The sequence below is a fragment of the Aureobasidium namibiae genome (genome assembly GCF_000721765.1).
Source record: "Aureobasidium namibiae CBS 147.97 unplaced genomic scaffold scaffold_9, whole genome shotgun sequence".
Taxonomy (NCBI): Eukaryota; Fungi; Ascomycota; class Dothideomycetes; order Dothideales; family Saccotheciaceae; genus Aureobasidium; species Aureobasidium namibiae.
The window spans coordinates 119,318-142,122 of NW_013581200.1; the positions used below are offsets into that span (position 1 = coordinate 119,318).

At 50.9% G+C, this 22,805-nt stretch overlaps 9 protein-coding genes across 9 annotated transcripts; 2 read left to right on the forward strand and 7 right to left on the reverse strand.

The window, feature by feature from the left end:
* Nucleotides 1-1,185: 1,185 nt before the first annotated feature.
* On the forward strand, nt 1,186-2,212 carry M436DRAFT_72966 (ribosome biogenesis protein-like protein Brx1; the record flags this gene model as incomplete). The annotated part of the gene is made up of 2 exons (XM_013571749.1): nt 1,186-1,310; nt 1,384-2,212. The coding sequence occupies 2 exons, from the start codon at nt 1,186-1,188 to the stop codon at nt 2,210-2,212; spliced, it is 954 nt and encodes a 317-aa protein (XP_013427203.1).
* A 755-nt stretch (nt 2,213-2,967) lies between these two features.
* Nucleotides 2,968-3,432, reverse strand: M436DRAFT_72967 (uncharacterized protein; the record flags this gene model as incomplete). Its single annotated transcript, XM_013571750.1, has 3 exons — nt 2,968-3,058; nt 3,132-3,227; nt 3,308-3,432. The coding sequence occupies 3 exons, from the start codon at nt 3,430-3,432 to the stop codon at nt 2,968-2,970; spliced, it is 312 nt and encodes a 103-aa protein (XP_013427204.1).
* Nucleotides 3,433-5,391: 1,959 nt separating this feature from the next.
* Nucleotides 5,392-6,229, reverse strand: M436DRAFT_63958 (uncharacterized protein; the record flags this gene model as incomplete). The annotated part of the gene is made up of 3 exons (XM_013571670.1): nt 5,392-5,478; nt 5,589-5,779; nt 5,890-6,229. 3 exons carry the CDS (start codon nt 6,227-6,229, stop codon nt 5,392-5,394), a joined length of 618 nt encoding a protein of 205 aa, XP_013427124.1.
* Nucleotides 6,230-8,368: 2,139 nt separating this feature from the next.
* Nucleotides 8,369-8,935, reverse strand: M436DRAFT_9029 (uncharacterized protein; the record flags this gene model as incomplete). The annotated part of the gene is made up of 1 exon (XM_013571456.1): nt 8,369-8,935. A coding segment is annotated over one exon (567 nt), but the record flags the coding sequence as incomplete, so codon positions are not given.
* A 5,455-nt stretch (nt 8,936-14,390) lies between these two features.
* On the reverse strand, nt 14,391-15,222 carry M436DRAFT_72969 (carboxypeptidase Y inhibitor; the record flags this gene model as incomplete). The annotated part of the gene is made up of 3 exons (XM_013571751.1): nt 14,391-14,428; nt 14,559-15,046; nt 15,101-15,222. The coding sequence occupies 3 exons, from the start codon at nt 15,220-15,222 to the stop codon at nt 14,391-14,393; spliced, it is 648 nt and encodes a 215-aa protein (XP_013427205.1).
* A 460-nt stretch (nt 15,223-15,682) lies between these two features.
* Nucleotides 15,683-16,356, reverse strand: M436DRAFT_72970 (uncharacterized protein; the record flags this gene model as incomplete). Its single annotated transcript, XM_013571752.1, has 2 exons — nt 15,683-16,090; nt 16,147-16,356. 2 exons carry the CDS (start codon nt 16,354-16,356, stop codon nt 15,683-15,685), a joined length of 618 nt encoding a protein of 205 aa, XP_013427206.1.
* Nucleotides 16,357-17,271: 915 nt separating this feature from the next.
* Nucleotides 17,272-17,660, reverse strand: M436DRAFT_82060 (uncharacterized protein; the record flags this gene model as incomplete). Its single annotated transcript, XM_013571753.1, has 2 exons — nt 17,272-17,301; nt 17,514-17,660. 2 exons carry the CDS (start codon nt 17,658-17,660, stop codon nt 17,272-17,274), a joined length of 177 nt encoding a protein of 58 aa, XP_013427207.1.
* Nucleotides 17,661-19,447: 1,787 nt separating this feature from the next.
* M436DRAFT_47101 (PLC-like phosphodiesterase) lies at nt 19,448-21,811 on the reverse strand (the record flags this gene model as incomplete). Its single annotated transcript, XM_013571519.1, has 5 exons — nt 19,448-19,622; nt 20,014-20,510; nt 20,561-20,851; nt 20,911-21,085; nt 21,138-21,811. The coding sequence occupies 5 exons, from the start codon at nt 21,809-21,811 to the stop codon at nt 19,448-19,450; spliced, it is 1,812 nt and encodes a 603-aa protein (XP_013426973.1).
* Nucleotides 21,812-22,200: 389 nt separating this feature from the next.
* On the forward strand, nt 22,201-22,537 carry M436DRAFT_47300 (uncharacterized protein; the record flags this gene model as incomplete). The annotated part of the gene is made up of 2 exons (XM_013571564.1): nt 22,201-22,283; nt 22,336-22,537. The coding sequence occupies 2 exons, from the start codon at nt 22,201-22,203 to the stop codon at nt 22,535-22,537; spliced, it is 285 nt and encodes a 94-aa protein (XP_013427018.1).
* Between the last annotated feature and the right edge of the window lie 268 nt (nt 22,538-22,805).

Below are 22,805 nucleotides of genomic sequence, written 5' to 3' on the forward strand. Positions count from 1 at the left end.
TCAGTGAAGCCCATCGGCAATGAGGATATTGTTGGTAGACAAACGGGTATCGAGTCGGACAGTGGATCGTAGTAGCCAGATCGCTGGGCGTTCGGACTGGGGTTTCGATGCATAGATGGCGAAGGAGGATGGCTGCGTTGGTGTTGAGGAGAGTACGGCGGCCTTCCAGGACCTTGTGGGTAGTCTTGCATCTTGTTGCTACGATTGAAGCTTGTGTGAGGCCCGCAGCACTTTGTTACGACGCGATTCGGTAAGGGCGCGACAGCATGAATTAATAAAGGTGGATTGGCGACCACTTGTCGGATAGGGTGAGGCGGTGTTGGCTGGCGGCACGAGATGACAGTTGGGCTGGCTGCTCCTGCTCCGAAGGGGCGAATTCGCGTGTACCGGGTCTGCGGTAGCTCGCTTTAACACAGCGACGTGTGGGATGTGGAGCTGCGATGAGGATGGGATGTATTATACAGGTGGACGGGGGAGGAGAGGCAGGTTGTGCTTGTTCACGCCTTCATCGGTGAGCGGAAGCCTCGCTTGGCTTGTCGGGGACTGCTCTGTTCTCGTCCATCACTTGACACAGGCTTTTGGAAAACTGCCCCGGCACAGGCTGCGTGGAGAACGACTCTGGTTCCCATGTGGATGCATGTTTTGCCAAGACTGCTATATACATGTTTTATACCAGTGAGGGTAGTATATATACGTGGGCGAGTATAGAACATATTGTTGGCCTCTTCTCAGTCGGACAAGTGATCTGCTCGTGGCAGGAGTGTTGCATTTGATGGGATGGCCTGGCATCCACATCTTCTCAGCCCGGACAGCAGGCTCAAAGCGAAGCGCGATGCCGCGTCAAAACGGAAGTCGCTATCGAGACTTGGCGACATCATCTGGGTCCTTTGCTGTCCGCTCCTTTCATCAACTTGTGTTTCTCGCCACTTGAAGCTGCTTCTGATCAAACACGCAACAGATAGCTTTGGCCTTCACTCATTCTGTCCGTTCACCGCTTGATCGATTGTCCGCATTCGAGAAGTTGCTTGTCGTATGCACAAACAGTTTCTCCGGGCAAGGAATGCGGAGAGTCTGTCCAAGCTTCCCTCCAAGATCAGATTAGATAATGCGTCCATCTACTTTTTCCTTGACCCAAACTTTTTGCCAGTCCGCATCGCAACTATTCTCACATAACACTCCACAAAAATGGCCTCCGTATACAAGTCCCTGTCAAAATCAGACACCTCCGCATCCAAGGAGGATGCGCTGTCCACTGGTCCCAAGAACCGCCAACGAGTCTTGATCCTGTCGTCGCGCGGCATCACCTACCGGTATGCGCTCTTGCACTCTACTCAGCCATGCGCGCAGATACCAAGAGACCAAGTGCTGATTGCGCCTTTGTAGCCACCGTCACCTCCTCAACGACCTTTACTCGCTCCTTCCCCACAGCCGCAAAGACGCAAAACTAGACACAAAGACCAAACTCTACCAACTCAACGAACTAGCAGACCTCTACAACTGCAACAATGTCTTTTTCTTCGAAGCCCGCAAAGGCAAAGATCTCTACATCTGGATGAGCAAGCCCCCGAACGGCCCCACCGTCAAGTTCCACCTTCAAAACCTGCACACCATGGAAGAACTCCACTTCACTGGAAACTGCCTCAAGGGCTCAAGGCCAGTGCTGAGCTTCGACGCCACCTTTGAGTCGGCACCGCATCTCAAGCTGATCAAGGAGCTCCTGACACAAACCTTTGGTGTGCCCAAGGGCGCCAGAAAGACAAAGCCCTTCGTGGACCACGTTATGGCCTTCACCGTCGCCGACAACAAAGTCTGGACCCGCGTCTACCAAATCAACGAAACCGAAGCCGGCAAAACCTCCGCCATCCCCGAGCAAGGCCTGCCCATGCCTTCGGCCACCGAAGTCACTAGCTCAAAGGGCAAGAAGGACGCAGAGACCAAACTCAACCTGGTAGAGATTGGCCCTCGCTTCGTCTTGACTCCCATCATCATCCAGGAAGGCAGTTTCGGTGGTCCCATCATCTACGAGAACAAGGAATTCGTTTCGCCCAACCAAGTCAGGCGTGAAGTCCGCGTTGCCAGAAGTGCCAAGTACAACAACCGCGCCGAAGCAGTCATCGAGCGCAAGGCCAAGAAGGGAGATTTGGGTCTCACCACCTCTGGAGGAAGAGCAAAGGAGGTCGACGAGCTGGATGAGAAGATGTTGTTCGCATAAGCAACATCTGTGGAAGTTGAAGGAGATCTGGCCAAAAAGGAATACTTCAAAGCATGCATGGCGTTTGTTTCAACTGGGGACTTTTGTAAACTTGGCGTATCTTGTGGAAAAACTTCGTTATATGAGAGAGAAGGAAACTGTTTCGATACCCGTGTTTGGGAAGAGAGTAAGCATGGAAGAATTCAATTGTCTCCTGTACCGACCGAAACATCTTCACGAGCAGTCCATACTGTCACTGAACCGTGATGTGGACGAGATCGCGCCTTGACGTGGACTGAAGGCACCAGAAGTTGAGTGATGAGAATACACATACACTGCTTAGTGCAAAGAAATGATGTGAGCGAAGTTGGTGTATCATAATATATTCCCCTTCCGCCTTTGACAGCAGAGGAGAATAGAAGGAAAAAAGAAGAACAAGAGCAGAAACAAGAAGCCCATCCCAGCCAGCCGGCCGACCCAAAACAAAACGCCCTGTTCCTGACAATTCATGGAGGCAGTCGAAGTCGACTGATCCTTGCTGCCAGGTGTAGTGTCCCCATTCATTCTGATATCTTCCCAAGAAAAAGCAAATGACATAAGAAAAGCAGAAAGCTGTTTGCTGCGTGTGAGAAGTCAAAGAGGCTCCCAGCTTTGCAATGATACGAAAAAAAAGGGCCGGTGTAGTGTAGTCTTTTGCATCTTTTCTTCCAATGCAGGGGCAAAGAGATGAAATACCGCTGCACGTGTCGGCGAATGTGCGATATGTTGGTGCAAGTCTAAGCCTCCTCGGTCTTTGTCTCGGTGGCTTCTTCCTCGGGTTTTGAAGCAGCGGTCTTTGCGAACAGTGTACGGGGCTTGACGGGGTTTCTGATTGATCACTGTCAGCACTTGATCCCTGGAGCAACAAAGAGCAGGGTAGGAGAGAGGAAGTGGAACTCACGACTTGTTCATCTGTCTCTGCTTGAAGCCCGAGAGTTTTTGGCTGGCGGGGCTCATGATGGCGTCCGATGGAGATACGTAGGCGTTCGTAGTGTTGCTGCTTCTGAGAAGTTGTGTGAGCTCAATTCCTTTGTCTTGGGTGTGTTGCGGAAGGGTAAGAGGCAGCAGGAAACTCACCCTTCGTTGTCGCCGTTTGCGCGCAGCTTGTTCTCCATCATCTGGCGGTGCACATTCATCTTCTCTTGCTTTGCGCCCGAGTTGGCGTTGCTGCTGTCGGCAGAGTTGAAAGGGTTGGAGGCCATTGTTGATATGTATGTGATGTGCTTGCTTGGTTCTTTTTGCGGGTTGAAAAGCTCTTTGATGCTCGGTGGTTGTGCGGTTTTGTGCGTCGAGAGGTATGATATGAGAGGCGATTGATGCGTGTGTTACTTCTGTTTAGCTAGGATGCGGATGGAGCAAGAAGTGGTCGTTTGTTGTAGATGTTTCTACAGAAGGCTGGGTGCAAAGTGGTTTTGCGGGCCAAAGACATGACATCTTTTCCCCTCACAAAACTGCTTGCGTTGCTGTAACAACCGCGCCCTGTCAACCCTCCCTCTTCTTTTTCGCGACAGAAACCACTTTATGCTCTATCGCGGCATGGCTCCATTACACTGGAGCAACGATAGGTTGATTCGAGTGATTGTTGAACTTGTGTTGGCTTGAAAACGTCATGTTCTGTGTTGTCCTATATTCTTGAGTCCTCCATTCTGAACATATCACAATCCTGGCCCTTGACCAGAGCCAAGACATTCACTCTTTCACTGAGAGGTCAAGTCGGGGCGAGTCTTTATGTTCTCAATTCAAGACAGTCCTGGCTCTGGTGTTCTGCTTCACTGCTATCTCGCCAGACATATGCCCAAAGTTCTTGCGGGCCACCCTGTCCTTGCGTCTACCAAGCGAAACTCACCATCCTCAACTCTACTCCATGCTTCGCTACAGTAGCGACACTAGAGACCTTCGGAAGCTCTATCGAAGCAAGACGACAGTCAAGCGATATCTGTTGCGGCAATCATGACACTGCCAGAAGAACCCAAGCGCAGCCAGATTGGTCTTTCCAGGAGTCAGGTTCAAGAGCATCCATGTTGTGTCAATCGCAAATGTCCTTGGAACCTCGAAGCTTTCGATATTCAATCTATATAGATTACTGATGCTTGCAAGGAAGGCACTCGATGTCTCGGTGACCCCGAAATGATTACTGTCTTGGTTCACTATGCGGAAGCCTTGCAGCCTAAGGCCGACCCGTCTCTTGGTTGTATACCACATCCCGACTGCGCTTCCACACCTCGCTTGCATGGCAGTGAAACGTATCTGTCCTATTTCTCTCCACATCCAATCGCTGAAAACTTCTCTATGTCGTATACTCAGACAAGACTCGCAAGACTCTTCCTACTTCCTGAAGACGGACCGGATCCAAAGCATCGTCTATACGCGCACGAAGGAATCCCGTTTCTCGACTCGAGCCGCCAATCGCTATTAGATGCGAGATCGTCCTTGAGGGAATCTCACTCTCGACGCGGTAGACTTGGAACTCTCTCCATGGAACGAGAACTCAAAAATTGGGATATGCCCGAATCCGCTTACCCCTTATCGCAAAACACGATTGCCCTAAGCTTAGGGCCTACTTCTGCGCCAGTCTTCCTCTCCAGCAGACCAGATTTCGTGCTTGAGCTTATCTGATCTCTTGACGCCTTTGCGATGCATTCCGATTAGAGTTTATTGCAAGATGGTTGCTCGCTTCGAATATCTATGGATTCTAAGAGGCGCCTGTCATGCATCTAAAGCACGTGGGAAGTCGAAGTCTGTATCGGAAAGTACGGAAGCTCGGGAATACGGAGGTTGTGAGATAGGTAGCAAAACCGTCTCCTACTCTGCGTGTCAATTTTGCATTCGTGCAATCCTCCTTTGAAGATCAGTGTCTTGTGCGAGAAAGAGAGGGTGTGTTGCGTGCCTTGTCTCCGACTGGACGACAGCGCGGTGGTTTGAGCCATCATCTTTGCTCAGGATCAGCTGGTAACAGGTTATCCGCATCTCTTGTCGAGACATGTCTCGTTCCAGCATCCGATTGTATACCGTTGACACGTCAGATAATATCCTACATCATGCCGTCCGTCCATTCGCTCATCGTTGCACCACACCAAGCGAAAAGGCATGGTGCGAAGAGAAGCGTCGGTGTCTACATGTGCCTTGGATCCTTCTTCAAGCCGTTATACACGGCAGAGCCTCTACAAAGCACCGTTTCTTACGCGCATAAGTTCGGAGGTGCAGGAAAGATCCACCATCGAACACGCAGAGTTGACAGATTCTGACGACTGCATGACCCATCAGTGTAGTCGTTTTGCAATCATGCACTTTCTCCGAATGTCTCACAGATAAGCCAAGGGTGAAGCCGATTCTCCTCTGATCGAGAGATCTGACCTACATCCCATGCCATACACACGCAATCGTGAAGTATTGAATCTGCGATGCCAATGCGGATTAGCAAAAACAAGAGCAGCGTCCTATGCATGATGGGCAAGTAACGACGCAGTCCAAGAGAACCACACTTGCCGATATCTGGGAATGCAGCCTTACCAGCCCAAGGCAAAGAGTGCTGCTCCTTCTGCGGGGTTCCTGAACCAACAAGATAGACGCAGCAGCTTTAGCAGCTCGACGCGAGCCGTCTTGGTTTTGTCGCTCACAGCACTCTGCTTCTTAGTCGCAGCGCACTGCTTTCCGCATACCAATGGTGACGTCGACGATCCCCGTACTCGGCCGTTGCAAGGCATTTGCCAATCTTGCTTTGACAGGCCCCGGCGCCGCGAAAGAATGCAGCACAGAGCCGCCAGCAGCGGCTTCTCCTTTTCTCTGCTCTGTGCTCTGCACATTATATTTCTGCTGAGCTTGCCTGCTCGTGCCGATGGATGAGGATGGTCCCTGATCTACACAGTCACGGCGGGCCCGGTCCCTAGGTCCCAGCCCACTAAAAAAGTGTTTCGAGGTTAGAGTCAAGTTACGCGGCACCTCGGACGTTCTTGTATCTTTGAAGAGGTGGTGGTGCAGATCAAGGTCCTTCGCAACCATCTCTATGTATCTTGTCCCTTTCGAGTCATGGATAATCGTGACCTTGAATCACTAAGGTTACCACAGGCAAGCTCAAGAAGAGGGGAAAGCAAGCAAGATTGCAACATTTCTCAGCAAACTTGTCGCGTTATGCGATTCGACAGCTCTGATTCTGCATCTCTCAAGCCCAGAAAACTCTCTTTCTTTGAGCAAAGTCAATTGCTCCCAAGACCTTTCCCAGGCCCTCTGTTCTTTGCTGCTGCTCTCTGTGATACGTGAGCCTATCTCATCCGCGATCACTTGCTCAAAAGGCAGGGTAGGTCCTTTCTCGGCTTCCGGTGGGCTGTGGACCAATTCGCTCAATCTATTGAAATTCTGGGACCAATCTTCGGATTAATTCGTGGATACGAAGCGCACCGAGAATTCCGTTGCATCATAGGGTGGTTTGCAAATCGCTGATGACAACAGACGATTGCAAGGCAGAGCAGAGCCATGGCAGGGCAACAAGACACAATCAAACACCAATGGCTCGACCATGTCGTGAGTCCAGTCCTTGGTCAGAGACCTCGCCAAGCTCAACCAGCTACGAATTCCCGACTTGTCGCTCTTATTGTGGTGATCAACATGCACCCTTCATGAAACGCGCGTAAGAGAGCTCCATCTCTCGTGTCTATCAAACGAGCAGATTTGATCACGAGATTAGAGATGGCAGACAGATGCGTCGAGACCCGCGGTTGCCGTGAAGAGCAAAGGCTGGTACAGCGCACATCTCAATGTCCTCCTTGCGACCGGCGCAAAACCACTCGCGCGGTGCGCACATCGAAGATAGATCATCACGATTGCACCTTGCACCAAAAGGCCTCGATGCTCTCTTTGTGGGGAGGCACACGAGATCCTCTGGCTCAGAGATCGAACCACCAACCACTGTTTTCCAAAGCAGAGCCATCGAGTCAAGTCCATTCTGCGATTCAAGCCATCAAATCTCCCACCGAACCAGATCAAATATTCCAGAGTCAGAGCGTGTCGCTGGAAGGCATCGGATGGTGAAAATGGAGCTTTCTCTGGTCACTTTGGGCTTGTGTGTGTGGAGCCGAAAAGCCCGCGACAGCGCCCCCAGCAAGCACTCTGTTTTGAGGCACCTAAAATAGTCGCAACGTCACTGCATGGACAGACGGCGGGTGGTGGCTTGCAGAAGCCTGGCAGAAGCTCGCTCTGTTTCTCGCAATCGTAAGCTCTGCATGCATCGCGGGTACGTAGCAATCGCAATCGCTTTCCAACGAAATTTTTCTGCTGCATGCATGCATCAGAAGGGGCAGCAAAGGAGAGTGGATTAGAGTGAGCATGGAAATAAGAGAGTCATGCAATTGGTTGATCACTTCGTCCCTGACTTGATATTTGCATCTGGTGAAAAGGAATTGGATACCAACAATTCTCAGGTACCTCTCCAAGCCCTTCCAAGAAAGCAACGCGGAAAGGCAATATTTTCGATCATCAAACACAGAGTGAAGGCGAAATTCTGGGAAGGATGAAGACGGTTTGAAAGGAAAACTAGTCATACAATTCGGCCACTCGATGGCGATGCTCGGGACGGATATCTACAGAAACTAATGTAACAAACCGAAGAGAAAACAAATAAACCCGCTCGAATGATCAGATAGCAAGAACAGATCGAAAGATAATCATCAGATCCATCTAAAACTCCATCGCCCTGTAAGCGCTTCAAATAAGACAAAAAGTGACAAAGGATCTATAGCACGTCGTTACGCCGTTGGAAAAAGATGTCCCAAATCGGGTGCATGTGGTGATGAACAAAAACCGCTCGATAAGACAAGAAGGAATCGATATTCGTAAACGTCGTGCCTGATGGTGGGGTGGGTGTGTTGGTAGAAATGGGCAAGGATCATCTTCCTGTCTCGCGCCGTTGTCCTGAATCCTGAAGCCTCAACGTGCTTAGAAGGATGCGCGGTGCTGCTGCTGCTGCTGCGGAACCATGTAGGCGGGCGAGCTGAATGTTGGTTGCTCTGGCATTGACGATGGAATACCCATGTTCAGGTGCTCCATACCGTTTGCCATGCTGTATCCGCTTGATGCGGAGCTGACGCTTGCGTAGCTGTTGCGTCTATCGTCGAGGTCTTCCTCCTCGTACTTGAGGCCAAGGCCGGTGGTGCTGATGCGACGGTCCTTGCCTCTGCCTTTGATGCCCTTGTTGCAGTTCTTGTAGAGACCGGTGAAGTATTCCCACATGACCTTCTCCCAGGTGCTTACATGATCGCCCTCGTGAAGGTTCTCAAAAGTTTGGCGGAGTCTGCGGATAGTCTCTTGATGGAATTTGTTCTGGTGACTCTTGAGGTTGCCGAGTTGAGTGAATTGTTTGTTGCATTCGTCAAGACGGCAGGTGAAGGGCTTTGCTGCTGTGTGAACAATCTTGTGTGCTCTTACGTTACCACGTTGAGCGAACGTCTTGCCGCAGAGCTCACAGCTATACGGACGCTCGCCAGTGTGACGACGCTCATGTGTCTTGAGGTTCCCCAGTTGGGAGAAACGCTGACCACAGCTGGGCTCTTTGCAGACGAATGGCTTGACACCAGTGTGTGCCCGTGTGTGGATCTCAAGGTGTGTCTTTTGGTAGAATGACTTGTTGCAGTCAGGCATCGAACACTGATATCTCTTTCTGGGCTTGGATGGGCTAGAAGCTTCTGCCTGCTGATGCTGCTGCTGTTGCGGCTCGCGAGGCATTGGCTTGTTCGTCTGTTCTGATGTGTTGGAGACCTTTGATTGAATAGCCTTCATCAATGCATCAATGTCGGTGGAAGAGGCTGTTGTGGGGATGTCGTCCGAACCAGCTGAGCTGGAGTTGTCGGCTTGTATGGAAGAATATGCGGGAGTGTCGAAGAAGACTTGACTGGGAAGGATTGGTGATTGCTCTTCCTCGGACTTGATCAAGGAAGGACAGCTTTCGATACTCGATTGACTCTCGCTTCTCATATGTGACATGTTGACTGGAGGCTGTTGCATCGACATGTGGTCGTAAGTCTGCCATTGCGGCATTGGCTCCAGAGGCATGACCGGCATGCCTGCGTTAAAAGTGTTTGCCATGTTGTAATTTGTGTATGAGTGATCCATGGGCATTGTGTGGTGATATGCCATGGCATTGGGGATCATGGTGGGTTGTGAGTAAGCGTTGATATCCATCATCGCATCCATCTCTGGACCTGCTTGGATGGGAATGAAATGTGAAGTCGACATGGGAAGTTGTCCTTGTTGTTGCTGATGTGCCATGGGGTTCTTAAGGTTCATGTCGTAGGTCGGCATGTATGATACCATACTGGGGCTATATTGGGTATTGCTGACACGGCGACGACCCAGTAAACTGCCAGCAGTTGGTTGAGCGAGTATGGCTGCCATTGTGCAGTCGCAGTGATTGTGATGTGGCTAGGAAAGAATTGGTAGACTGGAGCAAGTGTGGTGCGAGTAGAGTGCGAGACAGAAAGAAGCTTTTCTTCTGGAGCAGCTAGAAAAATGTGGATAGGTTGTGGATGTGGATAGTGGAAAAAGAAGAGATAGGATGGTATAATAGTCAGAATGGAATAGACATGGAAGGCTTCTAACGTGATGGGTACAGTCAAAGACCGGGGTGGGAGCAAAGGCACAATTAAAGACCTGGCTATCGGATTTGGCAGTTTATACAGCGCCAAAAACGTGGGATGGACAGGCGCATGACGAAGGTTGGTGGGTACCAGGAAACCAACCAAGACGGGCAACACACACGACGAGCCGCACAGCTGGCTGGTGTCGATACAGAGGGATGGCTGCAGTTGAGTCGATCGAGATGTTAGCGGCAGAAGTTAGCAGAGGCCCGCGTTCTGGCGGGGAACAATGGAGAGGGATGATGTCAGGGTGACCGATCTGCACGAGGGGCCATTCCGCGTCCGGCCCTACCGAAACTGACACACAGCCGACTCGCGACTTTGCGAGCGAGCGAGCCATCAGAACCGCAGGGAGAGCTCCCTAGCTTGTCGCGGCTAGAAGGCGCCCGCCTACGTGTTACAACCTACCGCTGCTCCGGGTGCTGGCACTGTGCTGCCCAGGAGCCCTCGACGTGCGTTTTGCGGTTTTCGCTGTTGAGTACGAGTCCACTCAAGACACGCTAATTCTGCTCCCGATCGCATTCCGTGGCGGACAGACACTGCCATCGTCGTTTCCCAAACGCATGCGCGATGTGAATCGCTGCAGCGAATGGCAGACAAGTGCTGGCGGGCCGTCGTTCAAACATCGACGATGCATAATCCCGATAGGTGTCCCGTTTCTTGATCCATCACCTTGTCTTACAGCCACACCCTCTACTTTGCTACCAGAACTGGGGTGCAGAAGAGCTCCGCCTGCCAGAGCCTCAATACAGAGTATCCACAAAAGTAGCTGCCAACTTGGCCCTACACGCACCAGTCCAACCTCATTTCCCATTCAGACTTTTCTCGCAAATTGTTCCACAGCACCAACTCTTCATTCATCTGCTTCCATCGATCGATGTTAAACGGCAATCGTCAATCGCTGACCGCGATGCTCAACTGGTCGTCGGCTGCATGAAATCGAAGCATGCCACGCGATAAGTCACCACTTCCCGTGTCGCGGAATGGCATCAGTGGCTTGCGCCAATTGCATCGACTTGAATCCTGGAACCCTTTGCGATCAGAATCGTACTCTGTATGACTCTCCAAGAATCCAACCATCCCAGGGCCACACCTAGGGAGCAATCTCACTCTTCCATCCGACAAGTCGTTCCGAGCCTGCGGTCACGGCATGAACTTTAATCTATTCAGCCCTCCCCCAAATCGTCCTGCTTTACCGGATCGTTTAACCACGAGATGTCGACTGTCACCGGCTACACAGATGACTAGCCATCTTATCAACTGAATGGCCGACGCTTGTGCGCAGTCACAGCTTTGCTTTACCGCATAGCAGAAGTCATGTAGCAATCGAAAACGCGACTCGTATTTGGCGTGTTGAATGGAGCTGGTATCTGTGAAGTCAAACACACTCGGTACCAGTAAGTGGTCATGCCAGCCGCTTGCTCCTCTACCAACTTACACATGGGTCGCTCACGATCGCGACATACGGCACTCTGGGCAAAGAGTCTCAACGCTGACGAGGGGGCCAAAGTTCTCTTACGTGCTATGCGAAGTCGTGTGCATCTTTGTCACGAAACACAATACAGTATTCTGACTGATAGACTAGTATGCTACTTCATACGTGTATCAGGTATTAAAGTATGTATGTCGGTCGAGTCATTTCAGCCGCAAGTCTTCCAGATAAGGTCTCGCTTGTCGAGGACATATGCAGACCGACTCAAGCTCTTTTAGCACATCTATCGTGCAGAGTAGGCTGTAGGAAACTTTTCCATCGACTGATCGGGTGCCGTTCGATCAATCGGGATCAGTGAAAGTCGATTCGACCCACTAAAGTCGCGTAGCGTCATATCTGCGGCATCGTTACGAGTTGTTGTCTTGGGACCGTCCACCTTCGGAAACTGCAGAAAGACATGCTAAACATACAACGCGTTGCAAGTGAAACTGTCCATTCTACCTCGCCTCCCGATCCAACCATTGGAATCGCGGATTCGTACCTTTTGAATCTTGATTCGAGGTTGGAAAGTTAAAACCACAGGGTTTCCAAGACACAACGACCCCAGATGATGTACATACGAGCCTGCTCATCTTCAGCTCGTCTTCACCAGATCGCGGTGTGACGCAAAGTCGGGTAATGATACCTGCCACCCATATTGATCATGCACACTACGGCCGTCACTGCAGTGTCGAGGCACAGCCGCTTGGGTATTCGGTACCTTATCAACTTCCGAAGCTACTTCACGCTGAACGTCGAGAGCTTAGCTGAGGCTCAACAATGACACTCCGTTGCCCGGATGGGGCTTACCATGCAGCAGATCCGCCAACTCGATAAGATGTAGATATTCGACTTTCAGATGCTCTGACCAGAATTCGGGCGACGTCCTCTCATCATATTTACACCAGTATGACCATTCGCCTAGCCACTAACACACTCGAAGAACACCATCTTGATCTTCGTAATGCGCTTCTACCCACGTAGTCGGTGCGTCAGTACAGTGGAGTGTGGATGTGAGAGGTCAACCGTGACGCTTTACAAGCATCGCACTTGTATGCTGTACTAATTCAAGGACCCATCAGGCGCAACCTCGACACCCCGCTCGAGTCGCAACACCGCAATCACCTCCACTGACTAGGCAGACGTGTGTACGTCTATCCGTGAGAACGCTTGGCTACTCATGTCGCAAAGGTCAGCGTTTCGTCAAGACGAGTGTGATCGGTCAGTGTAAGTGAGTTTTGTCGTGGCCATGCTGGTAAGCAAGAAAGCAGGCAACTATCACACATGTGACTTGTCACAAGAGTTCCAGCGCAACAACGCAAACAAAGCGGTAAGGATTCTCTTCTGATGTGCTGTCAGAGACAACTGACAGTTCAATACGGACGTAGGTAAAGCGTATGTCAGATCAGAAGGACAACTCTGTCAATCTTTATATGCTGCTGACGTTACACATTCACAGCTGCTCTCCAGAGCGGCGACGTGATACACGCCCAATTTTGAGGATACTCTGCAACACTGGAACTCAATACCAAGATTTCGGCTTACACGTACCTTTTCTCCAAGATGCACGCCAAGAGGATACTTAGGCTCGCTTGTACCCCAGAGCCCCCACAGAGTCACAGACGAGGGGCGAACCTCCTGCGGATGCGGAGACTCCTCCTGAAACAAGGTGTGCAATCCGAAGGATGTGCTACAGTACGACACTTCTCCTCACTCGCCTCCTTCAGACGTGTGCAAAGTTACATGCGACCGGAGTCACACGCCGTCTCGTGCCGCTGTGACATCTCTTACGAGGTGTAAGCTGAACGCGGAATAGGAACAAAGTCTTGTCGCTTCCTTGCGAGCGACGCAAGCTAGTGATCACCCATGGCTCGCCTACCAGCAGAGGCTGAGGAGACTGCAGGCTTTTTGGCTTACTTTGCCTTAACATGATGCTTGCCTGCCATTCATGTCACGCAGCCACCCTCCCAGGCCATCCTTCGACCGCAGCGCGCAAGGCGTTTGAATCTCAGTCGACGCGGGAAATAAAGTATCTCGGCCGAAAGCAAGACTACAACCATGTTACAAGCCAACCATAGTCCTGTCGACAACCGAGGTTCCAATTATGAAGATACCGTCCGGAAAGTGACCGAAACACGGGTCAAAGTTCTCCTACCCGGGTGCCCCAATGTCTGTAAAACCACGGATTGCATGGTCCTAGAGAGCAGAGGGGCCAGCTCGTATGTTCCTCTGGCCTTCGGCCATGTCTCCGACTTGTCAACAGTTCAAGAGTGAGTGGATTTCCATCTGTTCTCTCTCGTCAAGGAAAAAGGCCGTGCTGGTGCAGTGGTCAGCATACTCGATCCTGGTAACGCTTCGTTCCTTGACTTTCGCTCGCTTTTATACATTCTCTTGGGGATTGGGAGGCTGCTGGTTCGAATCCAGCTCACGGTGCTTGTTTATTCAATTCTTTGCGTGTCTCTGTTTTCGCAGGATAGAGAGTGGATTATTTCTCATTTTTCCACTGTTTGTATACACAACATCGGTTTTTGGCGTCATCTTGTACTCGTCCTACTCTCTGATTTGTCAATCTAAAAGTCGTGTGAAGCGATCTTCTGTGCTTGTACTAATAGTGCTTTTAGATGATATTCATCACGTCTCAATTGGCTGCTTTGCACGCGACTCAGACGCTGTGCTATCAAGTTCAGTGGTCGGAGAGTGAGGTTGAGATTTGCGAAGTCCTAGATCACAAAAACTCATTTCAGAGCTCCACCAACGTATAATCCAAACCCACAAAGCTTACAGATATATCACTCTATACACAGAAAGCTTCTTAGGGTAGCCAAAGTATAGGAGGCTAACTGTGCATCGAAATATTGCCACATGACTCTCGTGAGGATATCGCTGTGGGTACAACCCTGCCATGACCAAGCTCGCTGAACAGAAATTTAGCGAATAACAGCAACGTAGGAAAATGTTCCCAGAAAGCTCTCAAAATGATAGAGACAGTGTCAGAAACGTGCCAGAAGACACCAGTGTCGCGGTTTGAACACGGTATAAGACCCCTCTTCTCCATTATCCACATCTACTGCTTATCGTTTTGCGCGTAGATGAAGTTTGCAGCTAGACATCTAGTCAGCAATCAAAACACCCATCAACCAAGTGTATCTTAAAATCTCAGAAAGCACAAAGACACAGAAACGTAAAGGAGGAGAAAGCAAAACCAAAAACGAAACAACAAAAAAAAACTCACCAATAACCTTCAGCCCATTCCTCACCCCAAACTCCCTGACTCCACTCCTCTCCCCTTGATAACCCCAATGCCTTCTTTCCCCCGGAACCTCCAGATCCAATTCTTCAGTCGTGCCGTTCGCAGGCACCATGACAACGATAACATACCTATGCTTTCCCGTGCCCTCTGGGGGTGCAGGAGGTTTGTAGTCCACCAACTCTTTTATACTGTCTCCCTTTAAGCTGCCCAGCCAATGACACACCTGACTCCACTTTGGATTGTCGCGGGAAGGGGCATCAGGATCAGTGAGGGCGAGTACGAAAGTGATGTCTGAGGGCAGATAGGCAGAGGCCACTTTATCGGCATAAAGGTCAGGTGGGTGAGTGAGAGCAGAGGGAGGTAGAGTATTGCCGAGTTGGGTTTTTGCGGTCGAAGACCAGTTTGCGGTTATGGAGAGTAGAGGAGAAAAGGTGTTGAGCACGTCTGGGATGATTTGTGCGTGACGGAGGCTGTTCGTGGTCAGTGGGACGTGCAAGGGGCAGAGGAGTGAGATGGCGACTTGCGCTGATAGAATGGCATTGGGGTCTTTTTCTGCAGAGGAAGAGGTGAGGATCTCTTGGTGTGGAAGTACGAAGCTCAGTACGCGCTCTGCCAGTACTGAGAGCATAAAGTATCGAGCTAGCATGTTGAATAGCATCTTGAGAGACCACCACGAAGCAAAATGGCAGACTCTGGCACGCTCCGATGTGACCGGAGAGCAGATGGGATGGTGTGCTTGAGGGAGTAACTGCTTATCAAGTCAGTCAATTTGTGAAGGATGTCACGAACTCCGTCATGCATGGAGCTCTACCCCGCACCTTGAAGGAGCTCGCTCAAGGTGGTTGCTCGTTTGTATATACAAGGGCTAAGCTCCAATTCAATAACCACGTGCAGGCATCAGCAGATACGAGTCGTGATAGGAAGGAGGTAAGATAAGGCTCCAGAGCCATCTGATGTTTGTTCGTGTCATGCTATCGTACATATTATACACTTGTGTAATCGTACCTTTTTTCTCCATGGCTACAGCAAAACCAGGCTGCAACGCCCATGCAACATCGTGTATGCAGAAAGAAACAGAGTCGTGATGGTCAACAACAACGGTGCCTCTACGAGCGGGTGTTCTCGTTGGCGATGGTCTTGGCCTGAGATGCGACACCGCCTTTCTCGGTGTGACCATGAGCGCGCTGCTCGCGGCTGTGTAGAAGATTGGCATCGTCTTGAGTGATCTGCGAGGGGTCCTTGGAGGCGACGTCGTTGACGGTCTGCTCGAGGTTGCGCTCCTTTGTAAGGTGAGACTGCTCAGCAGGGCTCAGAGGTCCAGTCTTGGGTGCAGCACCCTGCTCATTGGCAGCAGCAAGACGCTGAGCATCCGCCGAAACGCTGTCCTTGGGAGGCTGAGCCTGGCCGGTGGCGCGGGCCTCGCGAGACTTGAGGTAGTTGGCGTCGTCGGCGGTGACAGAAGCGGGATCCTGCTGCATCTTGCTGAGGACATCCTGCGCGGCGCTTTCAAAGTTCTGCAGACGTTGATCAGCGGGTTGTTGTGGTGTGAGTAGGGAATGCTCGGAGGTACCTGGACTTTGCCGACCTGGCTCTGCATCTGAGCGGACTCGGAGCCCTTGACGGGACCGTTCTCGTCCTTGGCGACGGCTGAAATGTCGTTGGAAGAGGGGATCTGGGCAGACATTGCTGTTCTTGCGTGGAACTGACGAGTGAAGAGAGACGAAGGTCTGGAGGCGGTGCTGATGAAGCGCAGCGAGTTCTTGATGGGCTGGAAAGACATGATGATGGGAGGTGCACCGGAGTTTTGTGTTTGAGCAAAAGACAGAGGGGCAAGAGCGAGTCGACTATGCGTAACTTCCTTTGTACAAATTTTCACCTACATCGAGTCAACGAGATGATTATATGGGTAGCTGGTTTCCACATGACGTGTGTTGAGGGGAGAGGAAGGACGCTTGTCCCCAGGAATTTCATGAGTGGTGACGCTCAAGAGCCTCACGATCGAGCCGAGATCTGTTCATCGAAATCTCGCCTATTTGTCTGCAACCCTCAACCTCTTTTCAGTAATGTTTCTTCACTTCAAACCATCATCGATATGCCCAAAGCGTGAAGAAAGGTAGGCAAGCAGAGTATGAAGAGAACGTGATTTTGATTTTCGGATATATGTGCGGACTGTCAATACGCAATACTAAGGGTAAGAAGATTCTGTGGGCCTCTCTCTGTTCATTCCATGCCTTTTTTCTCTTTCTCACTCCAAACTCCCACGATCGAAAATCCAATAACACCAAATACTGCTGTAACAAGAATTGCTGTGGTAAAAGACAAAGGAAAAGGTTTGCTCTCTTCAGACTCCCTTTTTTTTTTATCAACTGTTTTCGGTGGGTTTCTTGCTCAAAGAAAGGAAAGGACGAACGCCAGCAATGCTGCATGGTGCTCAATCAGAAACGACAGAAAATCAGTAAAATGCAAAGTAGAACAAGAAAAGGAAACGGTATTGACTTCAGAGAGCCGAGTCAACCCTCGAGAAAAGGCCTGCATCCGGAGTAGAAGACACGCTCAGGACAAAACCGTGGCCGCATATTCTCGACTGCGATACCGCGAGGCGTCAACTCGGTTGCAGAAAGCATGAGCTTTCTAAACCGCTGTGGAAGCTGCTCGAAGTCGATTCTTGACTGCTTGGGTTGCCGTTGCTGCTGCTCTAAGGAGTCGGATGACCTTTGACGACGTTCTGTTTCAAGAAAGGTCAGTGTCGACATACATGTGTTGGCCATAGGAACAAATACATACCACGCTTGGGTTGCTAGCACTGGGCTCCACACTTGGGGCACCTTTTTCCTTTGATGACATAATAGCCGCAACCGCACATGCGAGTCTGGGTCTTGTTTAGTTGTCAGATTTCCAGAAATGGAGTCGGGGCATGCTGACAGCCAAGGTTCTTACTGGTGCTGGCATGGAGTGGATGTCAGGAATGAAGACACGCTCGTTCTGAACGTTTTCCCACTCAGCCTGCTCAGTCGGAGGTACAACGATATCGTCGTGCTGCTTGAGCTGGGCACGCTGCTGAATGTGGCTGGTGTTGCTAGGCATGATTGCTGAGGTTGATGAAGGTATTCTTGAAGGAAGAAGAGTTGTGTGAGGATGGGATGAGAGAAGGTAGGTCAACTGTGCAACAGAAAGATCGAACTGCTCAGAGATGCTGATGATGGATGAGAAAACTTCAGACCTGAGGACGAAGCACCCTCATTATATACCTCTGGTCACATACCATGACCTGACCCTGTTGTGTGATAAACTCTCGACTCTGACTGATAAAGCACCTCGCATAGCGTAACCCTGCAGCGTTTCGCACTGCAAAAAGACCTCCACATGCTGGAAAGGCAATCTCGCAAGGAAAAGGACATATGTGCAAAGCGGGTTCTCTTCTCTTCCGGCTTCTTACTCAAGTGCGATATCTGTGCTCTTCCCGCCCTTGGTACAGCAGACGACGAGTAACAAAAAAATTTGTTTAGATTGCAAAGAGAGCTCGCGTCATGTGTGCAAGCGGGCGCTTGAGGAAAGAGACTCCCACGGCAACTCACCTGCGAAACCCTCGCGACGGACGAACGTGCGTGCGACAAGATGTCCAGCACGGAAATGGACTCGGTGTAGCCCACGCTAGCCCATACAATTCGGCAGGCCATGCACTTTGATAGCCAGAGACAAGCACCAAGGAGCATCCACAAAAGTCTTTCCACCAATTCAGATGTTGCGGGCTACGCCTTCCGAAAAGTCTCGAACTCTCGAGTACGTGCCTTGATCAAATCCTGGATTTGAGTGGTGCATCTAGGAACAGATTGCATCGAGAGTTACCGGCACAGTGGTACGGCCGCCATGGCGCCCGCCCCGTCCCTTCCGTCACCTGCCACGATCGGGGGTTATCGCTCCCCCCAAAGTATCCATGTTCCGTCTTCTGCATCTTCTTCTAGCGGATCAGCGAACCAGAGAAAAATGACCAGTTGTAGTGCTATACCAGCCGCCATGTTGCCGTCTTGAGATTGACATCAATGCGCTGCATTACCCGAGGGTTTGGTTCTTCACCAATTGCCCCATAACCCAGCTTTGACATTCGTGCCTCGAGTCATAGCGCTATCATTATCATAACTCCTTGCTGCTCGAAGTCGCGCATGTGGCATGCTGGAAGCTTCACCGCACAAGACAGAGGAATTTGATCTATCAACTCTCGATGTCTCGGCCTTATTCTCAAACCACCGCTTTGTTTGCTCGAATGTCTCTGAACAGAAATGCGAACACTAGGGAGCTGACTAGATCACATGCCGACTCTGACTTCTGATGTCAAGGCCAATATACGCGAAAGAAGCGCCTCTGGAAGCCTCCATCGAACACTGCCCCTGCCTTTGTGACCCGTGTGGAAACAGATACACATACGTCTTGTGTACGACGGAGAGATGGTCGTATGCCGGCACTTTATTCCGTTGATAGCTCCGTCATGTGTTTTTCTTTTCATTCCAGACAGAGCTCTCCGACTTTGTCGGTACCGCAGACTCGGTAATCTTGATTGCAGATGTGCGCCGGCAACGCCGACCAGATCAAATCCTTTGCGATCTGTCACGAGCGTTCGCATATGGGAGAGCGATATACGAGATGATGATGCGGCAACACAGGCGCTGTCCATGGATGATTGACTTTTCTTGTGTACGCTGCTGCGATGCATAAACCCTACGGACAACGGCGTTCCGCATTGATGAAATGAAATTATCGAATTGACACAGGTTGGCCCCTTAGTTTTCGTGTGCGGATTGCTACAGTTTGAGCTGTACGAATACACACCCAGTCCACATCTGAGCGAGTCAAAAGCTGTGAATCTGCTGTAGGCTTCACTCGAGATCAAGTCTCTTGCTTATGCGTACAAGCAGCATCCCGTTGGTCTGCTGACCCTCGCAGTCATACAGACGTATCTTCCTGATACCTGCTTGCAGTCTGGACAGTCTGAAGCACGCCCACGCTACCAGATTATCGCGGCTGAAGGTGTCGTCGTCCATGACTTTGAACCTGTAATAATGAACGTATTAGTGAATGAGCCAAAGGAGCAACAGACCTCGGATGACCAGATTAGGAAAGCATGACAGTGAGGGAGCGCATCATGGAACCTGGCCAGCGGGTTCGTGAGTCTAGTGTGGCGTCTAGTACCACGTAGCTGGTGAACCCGGCTGCTCGGATGATGCTACAGCAAGTAGTGAATTGGGCATGCATGTACCCGTGGAGCGCGTGCGGGTCTCAGAGATTGAAGTGTTTGAGCGTTTTTGGCAATACCATACATCCTCGCCACAGAAAACAACGACCAAAATGGCGGTGAATGAAACCATATGAGCGAGACGGGTACAAGCAGTGCTTGAGTGTAGGACATGTCCTTTTCAGAAAAGATGCGCAAAGGACCACGTACCTCACGAAAGTTAGCTCCTCGGCAACACCATCGACCTTGAACTGAAGCAGTTGGCGCCCAAAATCAGGAGATCTGCCAGCCGTGCCAAGTTCAGTGACAGCTTTGATTTGGCCTTCCTTGGTAGAGCCTCCCTCTGGTAGAGATCCACCGTTGATCTCCTCCATGTCCTCAATATGCAACTCAGAACGAACGTAAAGATGGAGCTTCTTATCAGCCGGGCCGATGTCTTGACCAGCCAACAACTCGATCGTCAAGTCGAGTCTTCCGCGGTCGAGTGCCGTAATTTGAGATTGAGCTCGGTGGAAACTGCGGTAGCCTTCAGGCTTGAGTACCCAACCGCCCGTGGCGTGAAACATCGCTTGGTTGAGCATGGTTGCCGCGTTGATATATTGCCAATTGAGGGCGACAATCTGCGCACCCATCCGCCAGAACGGTGCAGGATCCAGATTGCTCGAGGATACACGAATGCCTTTAGGATAAACTCTCATCATGAAGCGCTGGCATGTCATATGTTAGCGCAAATCTGTCCGGTCCCTGGGCGACATACCTTGTTGTGCCTGAACAACGCAGAGTGATCACGCTTATGTACTTCGTTGATTTTGGACTCGGACAAGGAGAAGATGTGATTTGGAAGCTTGGCCTCCGGCTGATCAAAGTCTTTGAAATGGCAACCGCGGGTGTAGACGCCCATGGAAGCGAGTGCTGTGATGATGTGACTCTTCTTGACAGCAGTCTCCTGAGAGTCATCCTCGGAGCCTGACTCGGGTTCCGCATTGTTCGAGGCAACCGCTGGTCCCGTACTCTTCTTGACCGCTTGTTCGGGAGCGGTGTACTTAACCTGTATAGATTTCAGCACGAGCTTTTACGGACGTCTACGAGGAGTGGTGGTTGGCATACCTTAATGAGTATTTTGTTGCGCAAAGACTCTAAAGTTGGCAAAGAAATCTCATGACCAGTCAGTGCGTTCAGATCGACCAGATATGGTGCCCACATGTCTCTTATGATATCGACCATGATTTCTTGCTGAGCAGGACAGGTGTGGACTTCGAGGCTGACAATCACAGGGAGATCACTATGCGAGGATGAGCAGATGAGCATGCTAATGATAGGTTGCTTCAAATCACCTTGTGGTAAAAGCGTAGTCTCGGATGGTGGCACAGACATCTCTGAAGGATATCTCCTTGGTTGCTGTGTATCCGTGAAGAACGCGTGGCTCGGTTTTGGACACAGTCCTGCGAAGGCCTGCTGACCCCACACTCTCAAGCTCGGGTGAAGGAGAAGCAGATGCTGGTTTCTCCTTTGGTTTGGATTCGGACTTGGGCTTTGACTTGGAGAGGCCCATCTTGTCTTTGAATTTTCTGCTCAGCTTCTTGATACCGCTTTGGTTCTCAGCATCACTGTCACTGTCGGCTGACGAATCAGAAGTTTCAGAGTCCGAGTCGTCTCCATCCCAGACGTCAATCTCGACACAGCGACAGCCCCTCTCGAGAACCTTTTGATAAGCCTTTGTACTGGCCTTACCATAGAGTTGATTACCCCACAGGTAGGTGTTGTGGCTGGACGATATGAAGTAATCTGAGATGGGATGTGTAGTATCCAAAACGACAGGAGCCATGGCATTGGCCTCCTCGGAGCCAAGGTACTGCAGGAGTCGATTGGACGTATGGTCATCAGTTGCAGCGGCAGGAGAGTTGAGCTTGTTGGCCTCGATGTTCTCCACCTGATCAAACTCGGCAGTGAACCCTTTCACATAGTTCAATATGGCTGGTGACCAGGCCTGGGGATTGGTAGTGTCCATGTCGGGAACCAGATACGAAACTCAGGGGTAATTATGAAGCTGTTGAAAGGGATAGGGTGATGTATGTATAGGTATGGACGGTAGCAGAATGGACAGGCGAAAGACCAGGTGGAGGATCCGCTGGCGAGGTCAAGTCATGACGCGGAGAAAGCCATGAAGCAGACTGTCATATGGTGCTCGGTGTGCTTGGTGCTTCCTTCCACATGAATCCTGTTTCAACTCGTCTTGAAACAAGACGGACGCATGGTCAAAGCTGCTGATGCCCGCCCTGTCAGGGTCTGGCCTGCCAAGAAGCTGGAGAAGTGCTGCGTCATTGGGCGTCACCGTCGTCGACAGTATTGTCGTTCTGTCCAACACCTGCTCATCGACCAAGAGGCAACAATTCTGTCATGGCACCAAAGTCACGAAAAGAAGCAGAGGCCGAAGTCAGAGGATGGGGGTTCTCCCATGTTTTCACTTGGACTGATAGACCGTGAGCCTAACCCCACCGTTGGATGCAGGCACGAGGACTGACCTGTTGAAAGCAACGCCCACTACCCGCCTCATACCCATGCCGGCGTGACCACACATCTGGTGCTCAAGGGAAGCCTAACTCTCACATATCCCGACGATCCGGACCCGAGGAAAGAGCAGTGCCACGTGGGTGACAGGTTCGACGTCGACGCCAACAAGTGCCATGAAGTATGGATTGGCCCAGAGGGCTGTACCTATGTGATTGGAGAATGATTCGACACAAGAGCTGCGATCGACAAGATATCCCACAGGAAAATGCCGTATGACAATGAGTCGCGGTATGAGCACTCTGGGTCCACTGCCATTGCGATACACAAGCATTCCAATGACCAGGCGCGCCCGCTGCTTTCTCTCTTTGGATACTCCGAAGGATAGTCTGAGGTGAACGCGGTGAAGGCAGTCCAGAAGTCCAACAAAGTCATCGCTCGGAGCGGAACCCACTGCGCGAGATTTGCGGCCAAGAGATCTGCGCTGTCATACC